The sequence below is a fragment of the Protopterus annectens genome, chromosome 9.part0 (genome assembly GCF_019279795.1).
Source record: "Protopterus annectens isolate FY-2018-M chromosome 9.part0, PAN1.0, whole genome shotgun sequence".
NCBI classification, from domain to species: domain Eukaryota; kingdom Metazoa; phylum Chordata; order Ceratodontiformes; family Protopteridae; genus Protopterus; species Protopterus annectens.
Genome location: NC_056743.1, coordinates 786,734,279 through 786,747,623, shown reverse-complemented (window position 1 = coordinate 786,747,623; position 13,345 = coordinate 786,734,279). Strand labels below are relative to the sequence as shown.

The window sequence follows — 13,345 nt, the reverse complement described above, 5'->3', positions numbered from 1 at the left end:
AATTAATCTAGTTGTGGGGATCACCTCATAGATTTTTCTCTCCTTTCAAAACCAACAATACAACAAATTCTGCTCCAGGACTCATTGCAAATAAACTTGGAAGATGCATGCATTTTTGTTCCTGTGGTCAGGGTTGTAAAGTCTCTGCACTGATCAGGACTTCCCAAAAGTCGCAGTGACTTGCTTCTTGGTCCAAGCAACATTGGTGTGCATCTGTTATGGAATTGGTCGAGGGTAGTTCCCGCAAGCTTCCTTGCAGTCTGAATGTCCTCACAAGACATGGAGTTTTGGTTCAGACCATTCTGTGTCTTCAACTAACTGCATGGATGATTCAAATAGGATTCCTTTTAGCCACCTCTTTCATGAGGGCATACAACAGGCATTAATGGAGTAAAGAAAACCTGCTGCTGGTAAATCTTATATTAGCAAGTGGAAAATATTTTTAACCATGTTCCTGTCAGGATATGTACCACTGTTTCTCAAATGCGAGAATTACCTTTTGGCCTCTTCCTTTCTGCAGACTCTAATGACCAACTGGAAAGATGTACTCTATACATTCTAGATGCAGTTATGTGGGCCTCTGTAGATTTACAAGGCATTCAACTAGATTCCATTTCTAGACCCAGTACAGGCTTTTAGTGCCATAAAGTGAGATGTTCATCTTTCACTGTTGCAGTCATCACATTTGATTTATCCTTGTTAGGTTAGCCCTCAGTCGGCCTGAATGCCAGAGGCTTAGTATTTCTGAGTTGGTTGCTGTCGCTCCAGGACTGACAGAGTACAGTGGTATAAAATCAGGCACCCGGCGCAATTACATCAGACTTTCTTGCCAAGGAGCCCAAAGCAGAAGCAGTTTGCATGAGTACCGGTCTGCAGCTACCAGAGTTTTTCATTTCCAGCTACCAGAGTTTTTCATTTCCGAGTTGAAGTCTTCTAAAGCAAAGTACCCCATTGGGGATCCTTTTTTCATGCTTTAACCGATGTCAGAAAAAGTTAATTATCTTGCCTGTTGTATTGTTTAGGCCTAGACCACGATGGCCCCCGCTGTAGCTTTTGTGCTTTGTTCAACGCCAGAACTATACATCGTTGGACCCTTATTGTAGCTAGACATATTCATGCTTAGTCCTCTAATTCAGATACGGCTCTGGTAAGCCATACAACTGATCTTCTGAAAAAATAAAGGATAAAGACAGACCGCACAAGTCTGACTGCCTACGATGCTTCCATTAAGCTAGTCAGTTTTCTGGTCCTCGGGTGCTTTCGCAACCCCTGATGTCTGCTTCTGTGGATTTATAGGCCACTACCCTTTCAGAGTCCGGTATGCCGCAAGACTCTCCTTTGACTAAGGATCCTGCGGATGTCTACCTTGGATGGGTCCGTAGCTGCTAAGGCACAGACTTCCAAGGAAGTATTTTGCACTACCGGTACTCTACATGGACGACTTCCACGTCTGCTGTTCTTTCTAAAACTATTGAGTTTCGAAGGCCCAGGGTACGAACTACGCCTAAAACACAGACCTGAGCTCAGGCCCCTTCTTCCTTGCCTCAGATCTCAAGTGCTTAAAATGGGGGAAGACCTTATGCTTAGGGCAAGTCAGGCTACCACTTCTAAAAGAGACTTGTCCTTAGTAGTTTTATCTGAACAGGAGTCCGATGACTCTGATACTTCTGAATATGAAGACATGCAAACCCTCTCTGCTTATGAGAATTCTGATGCAGAGGAATAAATTCCTTCTGCCTCTCCACCTGAGGATTTTTCATTTGGTAAAACCCTTCATACTTTAAGGGAGCAGTTCCAATGGGAATGTCACTGCTATCGTCTCTCAAAAAAAAGACACTGGGAATTCTTAGATTTACCACAGCACGGACCTGTGGCCATTCCTCCTGTCCTGGATGATGATGATTTTATGGAATCCAGTTCAACTCCTGACACCCTTCTTCCTGCTCCCAGGAAACCTGACTGGTACTACAGAGTCCCCTGACACTCTATTCCTTTTCAAATATCTGTCTGACCCAGAGGTCATCTCAAGGACCTAAAGGATTTAAAGCAATCTCAGTTAAGAATCCCACCCCCTCAAAGCGATTCCCGAGCTTTAGACAGATGGGGTAAAAAAGTATACACCTCTGCTTCTTTTGCTATTAGAGCGCTAAATTCAGTTCCACATGCTGAAATAGCAGCATACCGTGGAACTCCTTAAAAAAATATCTTCCTTTCCTGCCTGTGCAGAAAATTAAGAATTACGAGAGCTTATGCATTTTGCAAGCCAAGTTACTAAACACACCCTGCAATGTGGCTTTGACGCCCTAGGAGCATCATGCAGGGCAGCAGTCACTGGTTCTGTCCTTAGGCATGCTTGGCTTAAGGAACACATCTTACTAGACCATGTCAAATCCAAAATTATTGGACGCACCATTGAAGAGTCCATTTGTTTGGCACCAAGGCAGAAAGTCTTAAAGATGGAAGAAAAAGCTAAATCTATGCCGACAGTTGACTTTTTACAAGTCCAGCCTTCGAGGTTCAGTAGGCATTGCAAGCACTGGTCCTTTCCAGTTCCCTCCAGGCCAGCTCAGCCCAGACTCGGGAAGCAGACTCCCCCCCCCCCCCCCCCCCCCAGACAGCAGCCCCAGGGAATGCAAAGATCTAAGCAGTGGAGATCTTCAGAAACAGGGTAAGAACACACAATGACTCCTACACCTCCACTCCTTACCTCTGCACACCTGCTCTTCCCCTAGGAGGAAAATTTTTCTTCCACGCAAGCAATTGGGCCACAATTAAACTACTGCTGGGTCCTCAACAGGTTCCCAGGGATACAAATTTTATTTCCACACTCTGCCACCCCCAAAAGAGTTCCCGGATCTTTCCTCAAGCCAATGGGCAGCAGCCAAAGCAAGTCCTTTCCCTGCTCTCTGAGGGCAATAGAGCATGTTCCTGCAGAAGATAGGCCAAGGTTTCTAGTCCAAACTCTTCCTAGTACCCAGAAGAGGGCACATGGCACCCCATATGCTACCTATGCTTTCCAAGGATGCTTGGTTAGCCACCCTAGACCTAAAGGGGGCCAAGTAAACATCCCAGTCATGGAATCATTGCAGGAAATGCCTGTTTTCAGGGCTGGGTCACTGCACTTTCAATTCTATGCACCTTCCCTTTTGTTTCACAACTTCTGCTCTTCACTTTTTCCCTTAGAACTGTTCCAAATCTCAAAGTAAGCACTCTATTTTCCTTCTAAAACCCAGCAGTAGCTAGGATAAGTGTCTTATAAGTAAGCACTAATAAACTAAAGCACTACACCCTCTTATACTCCCTTTAAGTACTTGATCAAAAAGGACCAATAGGCAGCAAAGTCAAAAAGTAATTCCTTATACTATTTTGGCATGTCCAAAAGTTAGTTTCAGGTTTACTCTCCAGTCCAGCTGGTGAATATGGGAATCTTGAGGCAATGTTACAACTGCCTTATGTACACAGACCACCCTCTCCTCTTCCCAACAAGCTCAAATATATGTGAGAGATGTAACTGTATAGCCAAACTGGAGGCTGAGCTCTCAACATGGCACGGTCAGTCTGGAGGAGAAGATAATCACACACCACAAATCCAGTTTTGCATAGACCTATCGCTACAGCAAACCAAACACACAAACACACAAAAACATACTCGGAGGCTCTAAATAAAATTCTGCCCAAAGCAACACAGACATCCAAGCAACTGCTACCCCACAACAATACCCACGCATCACATAGTTCACAAAGTCAGTGTGCCACAGTCACAGCCCTTAAGGCTAAACACACCTAATGCACTTGTAATAGGTGACTCTATTGTCAGACACACTGACGTCCCTCTCACCAGGCTGAACAAGGTCACTGTACGCTGTCGGGTGCCAGGATCTGCCACAACACAAGCACTCTGGTCACTCCAAAGCAAGTACAAATATGACTCAGTCATTGTCCATGCTGGTGTGAATGACCTGAGACGTACCTCCCTGGATTACATGAGACAGAGGAGCTCTCTGATCATGTGGCCCAGGCCGGTATGACCCTGACCTTGAGTAGCATCTTACCCTCACAAAGAATACCACCACAGTATAAAGACAAAATGATCAATGTCAATAATTGGCTGAAGTATTGGTATCACAAAGGGGATTCGGTGTCTGTCAGCCTGGGATGACATGCTTGATAAGCCACGTTGCTTCGCTAGGGACGGCTTGCACCTGTCCTCCCTGGGTTTTCGAATACTGGCCAAGGCTCTTGCCACCCCCATAGTGCCTTTTTTAGGCAAGGCTCAAAAGACAAACCCACCTCCTTAGACAACACAAGGAAAAAGAAACTAAGGGTAATGCTGCTCAACGCCAGAAGTCTAAACCTCAAGATGCGCGCACTCTAGGCTCTCCTCAGTATGGAGAATATGGATATCTGTGCAGTAACAGAAACCCGGTTCAAGACTCCAGAGAGCACCCCAGCACTACCAGGCTATACCTCATACTATGCTTTTTGGCCCCAAAACTCAGACAGAACCACAAGAGGAGGGGGAGAATCCATATTCATCAGATACCCTCCAGGCTAGTGGCACTGCACGAAGCAACTGAGACCATCCATGTGCAACTAACAGTGGGCAAAACTGCCTTCCAGTTTGTAGACTGCTACAGACCACCCTCCCAAACTCGGGAACTCCACTTTGCTTTCCTGAAGACACTGGAGAATATGAAGGTCTCTTCAAACACCATTATATTGGGTGACTTTACCCAAACATAGACTGGGAGCACTACTCAAGCCCCAACACCCTAGCCCAACGGTTCCTAGAATTTATAAACTCAAATGCTATGGAACTGGTCACCACTCCCACAAGAGGGGAAAACATATTGGACCTGATAATCACCAACATGGGAACTCTTATGTTCCATAACAGAGGTATACCCCTCATTGGTAAGATCTGACCATAAATTAATCACTATGGACATCCATATCCTGTCCCCACCCCCAGCAAAGGAAACCACGGTCAAAAACTTCTCAAGCAAACTTCCCACTTCTCAAAACAGAGGTGGAATCCTTCGAAGCCCCAGGGCCAGTGGAAAATACGGCCCAAACCGCAGAATCCTTTACAAACGCAGTCTATGGATACCTACAGGAATGCATGGATTGTGCTATCTCAAATTAAACCAAGACGCATTCCAAAGGCAGGAGACCTGTCTGGTGGACCCCAGCCATAAAAAAGCTGTACAACAGAAGGAGGAAGCTACTACATGATAGAGCAAAATCCCTGAAAGGAAAGGAAACTCTGATCAGTACTAGTAAGAAACTACGATCCCTCAAAGTCATCTAAGGCTAGCTTCGAAAGAGAAATTGCACAAGACGCTAAAGATAATCACAAGGCTTTTAGTTGTCAGAAACCTGGGTGGAAACTCCCAGATATGCTCTGAGTTAGTGCAAAATGACAAAATACACTGAACCCACAGACATTGCCAACATCCTGGCAGACAGGTTCAGTGCAAACTTCTCCCCCCCCCCCTTCCCCCAAATGAGCAAATGACTATCCCAACAGAGTGTAGCCTCCCTGACATCACAGATGCACAGGTGAGAGCTGCCCTCTCCAAAGCAAAAAACACAGCATCAATGGGGCCGGACGGTGTCCCGGGCTGCGTTTTACATGAGCTCCAAGAAGAACTGAACCCTCACTTAAAGTCACTGTTCAGTCTCAGCCTTACAACAGGATATGTACCCAAAGAATGAAGTACAGCAACAGTGGTCCCACTCCATAAAGGTGGTGCCACAACGGACCCTGGAAACTATCGCCCTACAAGCCTAACTAGCCTGGTCTGCAAAGCTATGGAGCGTATTATCATGGAACTCCTAAACAGACATTGGGAACCTCCAAACACTGGATCCTACCCAATTCGGCTTTAAGGGCAGATCTTTCCTCTTGAACCTGGTCAATTTCTTTGAAATGGTCACCAAGGCCATAGACGAAGGGAAGGTAGTCCACACAGCCTACCTTGACCTTGCAAAAGCCTTCGACACAATACCCCACTCGGGCATCATAAATAAGCTCACCAACTTAAATATCAACCCCTATGTCACAAGATGGGTTGCAAACTGGCTTAGGGATAGAACCCACATGGTCAGAATTGCAGGTGCCATGTCAGACTCTAACCCAGTTACAAGTGGCGTCCCACCAGGCTCAGTCCTTGGACCTCTCTTGTTCGGTATATATTTCTCTGAGGTACAGGCTAACACAGGAGGACTATGGCTGACAAAGTTTGCAGATGACTGCAAACTGGGGGCCATAATCGACTTGCCGGCTGGTACAAGCATCCTCCAAAAAGGTCTCAGACGGATAACTGGTGCCAGAGCCATGGCCTAAAGCTAAATGCCAAAAAGTGCATAGTCACCCCCTTTGGGAAAAACAAAGTGCCCACAAATTACCACATAGGTGGTAATCCATTAAGTACGGAAGAAGTAATTAGGGATTTGGGGACCCAAGTAGATTGCAATCTCTCCTTTGACAATCACATTGCCACAGTGGTTAGAAAGACATTCTATATAGCCCACCGTATCACGAAGGGGTTCACATCTAGATCAAGAGAGGTCATTGTGCCCCTCTACTCATCACTAATCAGGCCCATAATTTAATACAATGCCCCATTTGGTATGTACCTTACCCGACACCTGCTACAACTAGAAAGACCCCAAAAGTACCTCACCAAGAGGATCAGGAGACTCAGATGCCCTATGCAGTTAGGCTAAAGAAACTCCAGCTCAGTTGCTTACCGCCTACTCTGAGGCGATCTGTGCCTGATGTATAAAGCCATGTCCAACCCAGAATTAATGGACATGCTCTACCTCAAGAAATCCAAATCCATCAGAACTGCATGCTCCAGTGACTTAAAACCTCAGCACAGAAATAAATAGAACATGCTGGAGTGACTAATTCATATCCCAGAGGCTCCCCTCACTCTAACAAAATCCCAATCCATGTCGCAGAGCCCATCAATGACCCTCTTCAAGAAGAATCTTGACGTTTGGATGGGAGATCGTAAATTTACCCCTGGGATCTCTTCTGTGTCACTGCTAGACAGAGGCACGGTAAATTAACCTTAAATGGGCTATCTTCTGTGACGTACTGTACAGAGGCAGTCAACTAATTTAAGATGGGTGGCGAAAGCCAAACACACTCTGGCTAGGCTTGTAAATGCCCTAGGGTAGATAGCCTAGTATCAACCTATGAACCTTATCCACTGCTCCTAGAGTTTTCACAAAATGTCTGGCTCCCGCCATTGCTTATTGCGGGCGAAATATTCAGATTTACCCATACTTGGACTGCCAATTCCAGGCAGTCAGGAAAAGCTGCTTAAAGCACCTGACCTTTGTAAAGGACCTACTGACCTCTCTGGGGTATACTATCAACGAAAAGAAATCTAAACTAGTAGCCACACACGATTGTATTCCTGGGAGCAAGCCTGGACACAGCATCCCAGATGGCATTCCTTACACCAGAAAAACAAGCCTACCTGACAGCCTACTTCTCTAAACTAACCACCAGGACCCAGTTATCTGCAAGGAAAATCCTGCAAGCTCTAGGGCTCATGGCTTCTTGCACTCTACTTATTCCATATGCCAGACTGAATGAGGAAACTACAATGGTAAATAAAAAGCCTTTGGTGTCTGCACTCGACCTGGAAACTCTTTATACCAATGATACCTTGTCTAAGGAAGACTTTTTTTGGTGGGTAGCAGCATGCTACCACAACAAAGGACTTCCCTTCTTGCACCCCACGCCGCCCAGACCCTCACCACAGATGCATCAGATTATGCCTGGGGTGCACACCTGGACAACAGGTGCATACAGTGCCAATGAAGCCCAAATCAAATACACCTGCACATCGACCAAAAAGCGATGTTTGCTGTTCAGCATACCCTGACAGCTTTCAAGCCCATACTCTCCCCCGGGGCCTGTACTGATCAAAACGCACTACAATGATGTGGTTTACCAACAAGCAGGGAGAGACTCACTTTTATCCTCTCAGCAGGCTTGCCATGACCCTTTGGCACACTCAGCCATGCAACTTCTCCTGTTAGCACAATTACGGCAGGCTCCCTAAACTGTCTGGCAGACAACTTAAGCAGAAACCTGCTAGACCCACACGAGTGGCAGCTAGACCAAAGAACCTTCACCCTTGTAACCAAAAAATGGGGCACCCTGAATGTAGACTGCTTTGCCTCCCACTCCAATCAGTTCAGCAAATTCTGCACCAGGGAACCTCACAGCAAGGCCTGGAAGTGGATGCTCAATCCTTCCAGTGGGTAAACCTCTGTCTATGCATTTCCCCCCTACCACTCATTTTCAAGGGTACTGCTCAAAATAAGGGAGGAAAGAGGACAATCCTGATTGCCCCAAACTGGCCATGCCAGCACTGGTACCCACTGCTGTGCAGCCCATTACCCCTGCCACCATGGCACCTACCCTCAGATCCCAACACTCTTGCCCCAGAGGAATTGAGAATTCATGCATCCCCAATTGCAGACCTCAGTCTGGCAGCCTGGCTTATTCCTGGACCTGTACCCAAGCAGCCAGTCTAAGCAAACAAGTTCTAGATGTATGTGAGGAAAGACGCCCCAGCACTATGAAGTCTTATGCTGACAAGTGGAAAAGGTTTTGCATCTGGATCCAGGCTGTGAGCCAGAACAGTACAGCTCTCCCTACCCCTCATCCTGGATTACCTGGCAGACCTACTACACAGGGGTCTGTCCTTCTCTCCTATTAAAATTCATGCCTCTGCCATCTTTGCTCATTTCAATAGAGCCACATCTTTTCTCTCATCAGACAGGTCCCAAGACAGGCTAACAACTTGAGGCCACCCAGAAGCTTGGGACAAACTTTGTGCTGGAAAGCTCACCCCCCCCCCCCCCCTTGAACCTGCAGCTTTAGCAGAGATGAAATTACTCTTGGAAGACTGCTTTGCTTCTGGCCATCACTTCAGCTAGAAGAGCATCTGTTACAAGCACTTGTGGCTATAGAGCCCTTCATTTTCCATGCTGTGACAGGGTCTTCCTCGGGACTAGCCCATCCTTCATGCCAAAAGTGGTGTTCAGTGTGGCTGTCAACCAATCCATTCATTTGCCCACATTTTTCCCTAACCCACAAAACAAGGGAGAAGGGATTCTGCACACTCTAGATGTGCACAGACAGCTCAGATTCGACCTAGACAGGAACTCTCATCTTTTAAAAAAACTGATAGATATCTAGTCAGCTTTGCTGCAGGAGCAGAGGGCAAGGCCATATCCAAACAATTTCCAAATGGATAGCGCACTGCCTCCATTTCTGCTACAAACAGCATGGGAACCTCCCTCCAAGGGGGTCAGGACACATTCCACCAGAGCTACTTCCACCTATCTAGCTTTCCTCAGAGGGGTCCCCACCAGGGACATCCTGGAGGCTGCAGTATGGAGATCTGTTCATACCTTCAAGCATTACCACCTGCCTATATTCTCCAAATCCTGGGCAGGCTTTGCCACCGCAGTCTTGCAGGGCATCCTAGCCGTCCCTCAGTCTTCTTGACTGCCTCCACCCTTTTCAGCTTTGGGAATCGACCCAAATCTGATGACTGCAACAGTGGAACATGAACATAGTAGTTGTGTACACTTACCATAAATGTAGATGTTTGAGAGTGTTCACTGTTGCAGTCCTGGTTTCCCTCCCTCCCCTTTGTCTTCTCTCTCTCCTTATTTCTCTCTCTCTCTCCTTAAAAGGAATTTTTGGTATTTACTTTTTACTGGTGGTGGTCTTCCACCATAACCTAGCTTTCCCTATTGGGGGCTCTTGACACTGCAAGAAAAACTGCCTGATTTTATACCACTGACTACCTGACCTCCAGTCCTGGAGCGACAGCAAGAGACGCAGAAATACTAAGACTCTGGTATTTGGGCTGACTGAGGGCTACCCTGGCAGGAATAACCCAAATGTGATGACTGCAACAGTGAATACACTCCATCTACATTTGTGGTAAGTGTACACAACTGTACTTTCTGGATCCACATCCTTCTCCCAGGTTGGATAGGCTTTGGAAAACCATTACAGCTTAAAGGCTACTGTGGCAATGTGGAATCTGACCATCTACTGTTATAGGTTGTGAAACTCAACACAGCTGTACTTTAAAATTGAGTAATACTTATACAAGTAATTAGTATTGTGCCTTAAATCCGGAGGAAGGTACTACTAAAATGTAGTATCCTGTCACTGGCATTTTTAATGCTCGTTTTGGTTTAAATGTTTCACAATTGCTCTGTTCTGGTCTTTCACTTGGAGTTTGTGTATTGGATAATTTTTTATGGAAATATCTGATCATTTCTTTTTCTTTGTAGCGGGATCTTGACTTCACTATTGATGTAGACTTCAAAGGCCAGCTGTGTGAGTTGTCCTGCTCTACAGATTACAGAATGCGTTAAATGAGTCTCGCCACAGCTGCACACCTAATGACCCTGGATGAATCTCACTTTTGAGAAAACAAGTGGCACAGTTGCCTGTGTCCCCAGTATTATTTTCTGCACCTCCAAATTCATGCACCAAGCAGTGAAACCAGAACACTTCAGTCATGACAATTTATAAAAAGACTTTGAAAGGAATGTGAGTCATACTTTTGAAGTATGCATCAGAGGGGATTTTCAGAAATACTCCCAATACTTTGTAACAACTAGCCAGCTAGAGATGCAAGGGCATTTGCTGTACAGTATTGTTATAGTATTTAAGAGAACATTCTGTAGTATGTGAATGATACCAACTTACTGCATTTGACCATTGTTCCAGTTTTTTATTGTGTAAATAGTTTTAATAATGGTCTGTCCTTTAATTCCCATTGCCAACCAGTGAGGCAACTTCTTGTGACTGAAGGTTTAATTATTTCCTGATTAGTGTCTTCACATGTACATAATTCTTGAAGGTGTTTAATGTCGTTTCCATCATGTGTACAGGTTGTAAAATGGGCAGGTTATAACATATCATTGGTCATATACCCCTTCTGAACACAACTCCTGTCAAATTTACATGTGGCTTTATGAAAGCCCTCATGGATACTGCTTGAAAGTTTTTAAAACATGGAATAGTTAATTGGGCCACAGGGAGCTGTAAAATTTCAGTTGAATAGCATACAGTTGGGACATTCTTAATGGCCTGTGCTGTAGTTTTAAAGACTGCATTCGTATCACATTGTGTAGTTGGGTTTAAATGTTTTATTATGCTTTGGAATTTATATGGAGTTGATATGAAATTCAATACCATTAAGGTCATTTGTTTTGATCTTTGTGACAAAGCTTTTACTTTGAAATGGTGGTGTTGGGTTATGTCCATATTCTTTCTTATTTGGACAGATGCATTTTTGTTGCTGTTCCCCGCCTTGTATTTATGGAAGCGAACCAAACTGCATTAACACCTGGTTGCAGTATTTCTCACACCCTCCTTTCCAGGAGCCTGAACTATGGTTGCTTAGCCCCCAGTCTGTAGAGAAAAAGGCTACCTGTGTCCTTGTAAACATCCTAAAAATGTGAAAATTGTATAGAATACATTCACATTCACTCCGCCTCAGGGTCCCAGACAAGCCACCCTCAAAAACAATAGGGGGGATAGGAAATATGGCTGGACAGTATGATGCATTCAGTGTTCACTCAGAAGTTTCCCATATCAGATTTGGACATTGGGACTTGAATAGCCGTTTAAAAGATGCACTTTTGATTTTTAGATTTTTATGCAGATAATTGTACAGACAGTTTTGTTTAAGTGGGAGTAGGGATTTGTTTTTTGTACTATGGCTCCATGCGGTGTCTGGGAATGATGGACTATGTATCTTGAACGGTAATTCATGTTTTTTAAAATCTTCAGTTCTCTGAAGGCAAAACATTGTGGCTGTGTTGTAACTTATGTTTTTTTATGACTACATTCATAAACAAAATAAAGTGAAAATTTAACTTCCTGTTTGTAGATTTTACTTGAATGAGGCTGATTTGAAGTGAAATGCATTGTGAACTGTCTGGTAGTGGCTGGCATACTGTGATCTGTAGGCATGAAACATGACTTCAAGACAGTAACCCCTCAGTTAAAGCATCGGGTCAGTGCAGTAAGCTGTTAATTAGCTACTTCATGAACTTCCCTCAGGTTCCGCAATGATCTACATGGCATGTGGGCCCTGATCAACTTGCATCTTAATTCAGTATTGCAGCACTAATGTTTGGAGTTTCTCCTTGCAGAAGCCTGGTGTCTAACCCAACTTTTGAGCTACTCACCCTTCCATGTCTGAGCCTGGTGAACTCCCACACTGCCGTTAGGATGTTGGCACTTCAAGTGGACTGACTGGTGCTGCCTGTCTTCGTATGAGCAGCTGGAGTATAGTTGCATAGTCACTCTGGTTGTACTGCCTACAGAATTTTCAGATGACTACCCCATGGGGGGGGGGGGGGGCTTTTTACCACTGATGGTTGTAGATGTCTAACTGTAGATACAGGAAGCAAATACTGCAGATTTTCATAACTTTCCGCTTGCCTAGTTTGGCCACCATTGTGCTTTGTTCAACCAAAGGTCTGTAAAGCACAGGGTGGAACATCTCCACGAATGCTTTTTTTTTTTTTTTTTTTTTTTTTTTTTTTTTTTTTTTTTTGAGCACACTTGTCTGTCCGTGATCTGCCAGCTGTTGCCTGGAGTCCCTCAGGAAAAAGTCTGGAGAAGTGCCCATAGTAGCAAAGAGTCTGGGAGTCTGCTGCTCAGGACTTAGCCTAGGTGTCCTGTCACTCTGGTCAGTCAGGAATCTTCACAGTACTATATAAATGTTTTGGTTTTGCTGAGGCCTGTGGTATAACCCCTTGGATGCAGTTAGCTTGTTCTCAAAGCCTTTATGGCACTGCTTAGTTCTGGGATCTACACTTTTCGGGGATACAGCACCTGTACTGTCTTCAGTGCAAGGGTAAATGTTATCCTTTAAATTAGTTTTGTATAGGAGATTGAAAAACTGGATTGGGGTCTTGGGCATCTTCCTGCATGTTGACTTCTCCAGGGGCCACACAGCCTTGGATATCTCTGGATGGACTTGGTGAGCTCCCTCTGCCACCCACACTCACTCGTGAGATTTCAGGTTAAGAATTTTCTGAAATTTCTTCACCTGTGAAGAACTCTGCTCGTAATTGGCTTGTGTTAGACAAAGGTCTTGTCTCTTGCCGCTAGACAGAGGACATGGTCCACCTGAGGCTCACAAGATTACCTTCAGATGCCTATCTGAGAAGCAACAGAATTTATGTATTTTCTGTCTGCCTCACCAAGTGCATATATTGTGTCCTTGTGGATCTAGGGTTGTCAAACTTTAGATGTCCTATTCCTGTG

The 13,345-nt window shown here is 45.0% G+C and overlaps 1 protein-coding gene across 2 annotated transcripts in view; it reads left to right on the top strand.

Annotated features, from left to right (window-relative positions):
• The window catches only part of PRMT1 (protein arginine methyltransferase 1), a 669,379-nt gene extending 657,431 nt beyond the window's left edge, over positions 1–11,948 (top strand). For both annotated transcript variants that reach the window (XM_044083416.1, XM_044083415.1), the window contains one exon: positions 10,348–11,948. In XM_044083416.1, coding sequence (XP_043939351.1) covers positions 10,348–10,358 — 11 coding nt within the window. In that variant the 3' untranslated portion in view covers positions 10,359–11,948. The remainder of the gene's footprint in view (positions 1–10,347) is intronic.
• Positions 11,949–13,345: the final 1,397 nt, after the last annotated feature.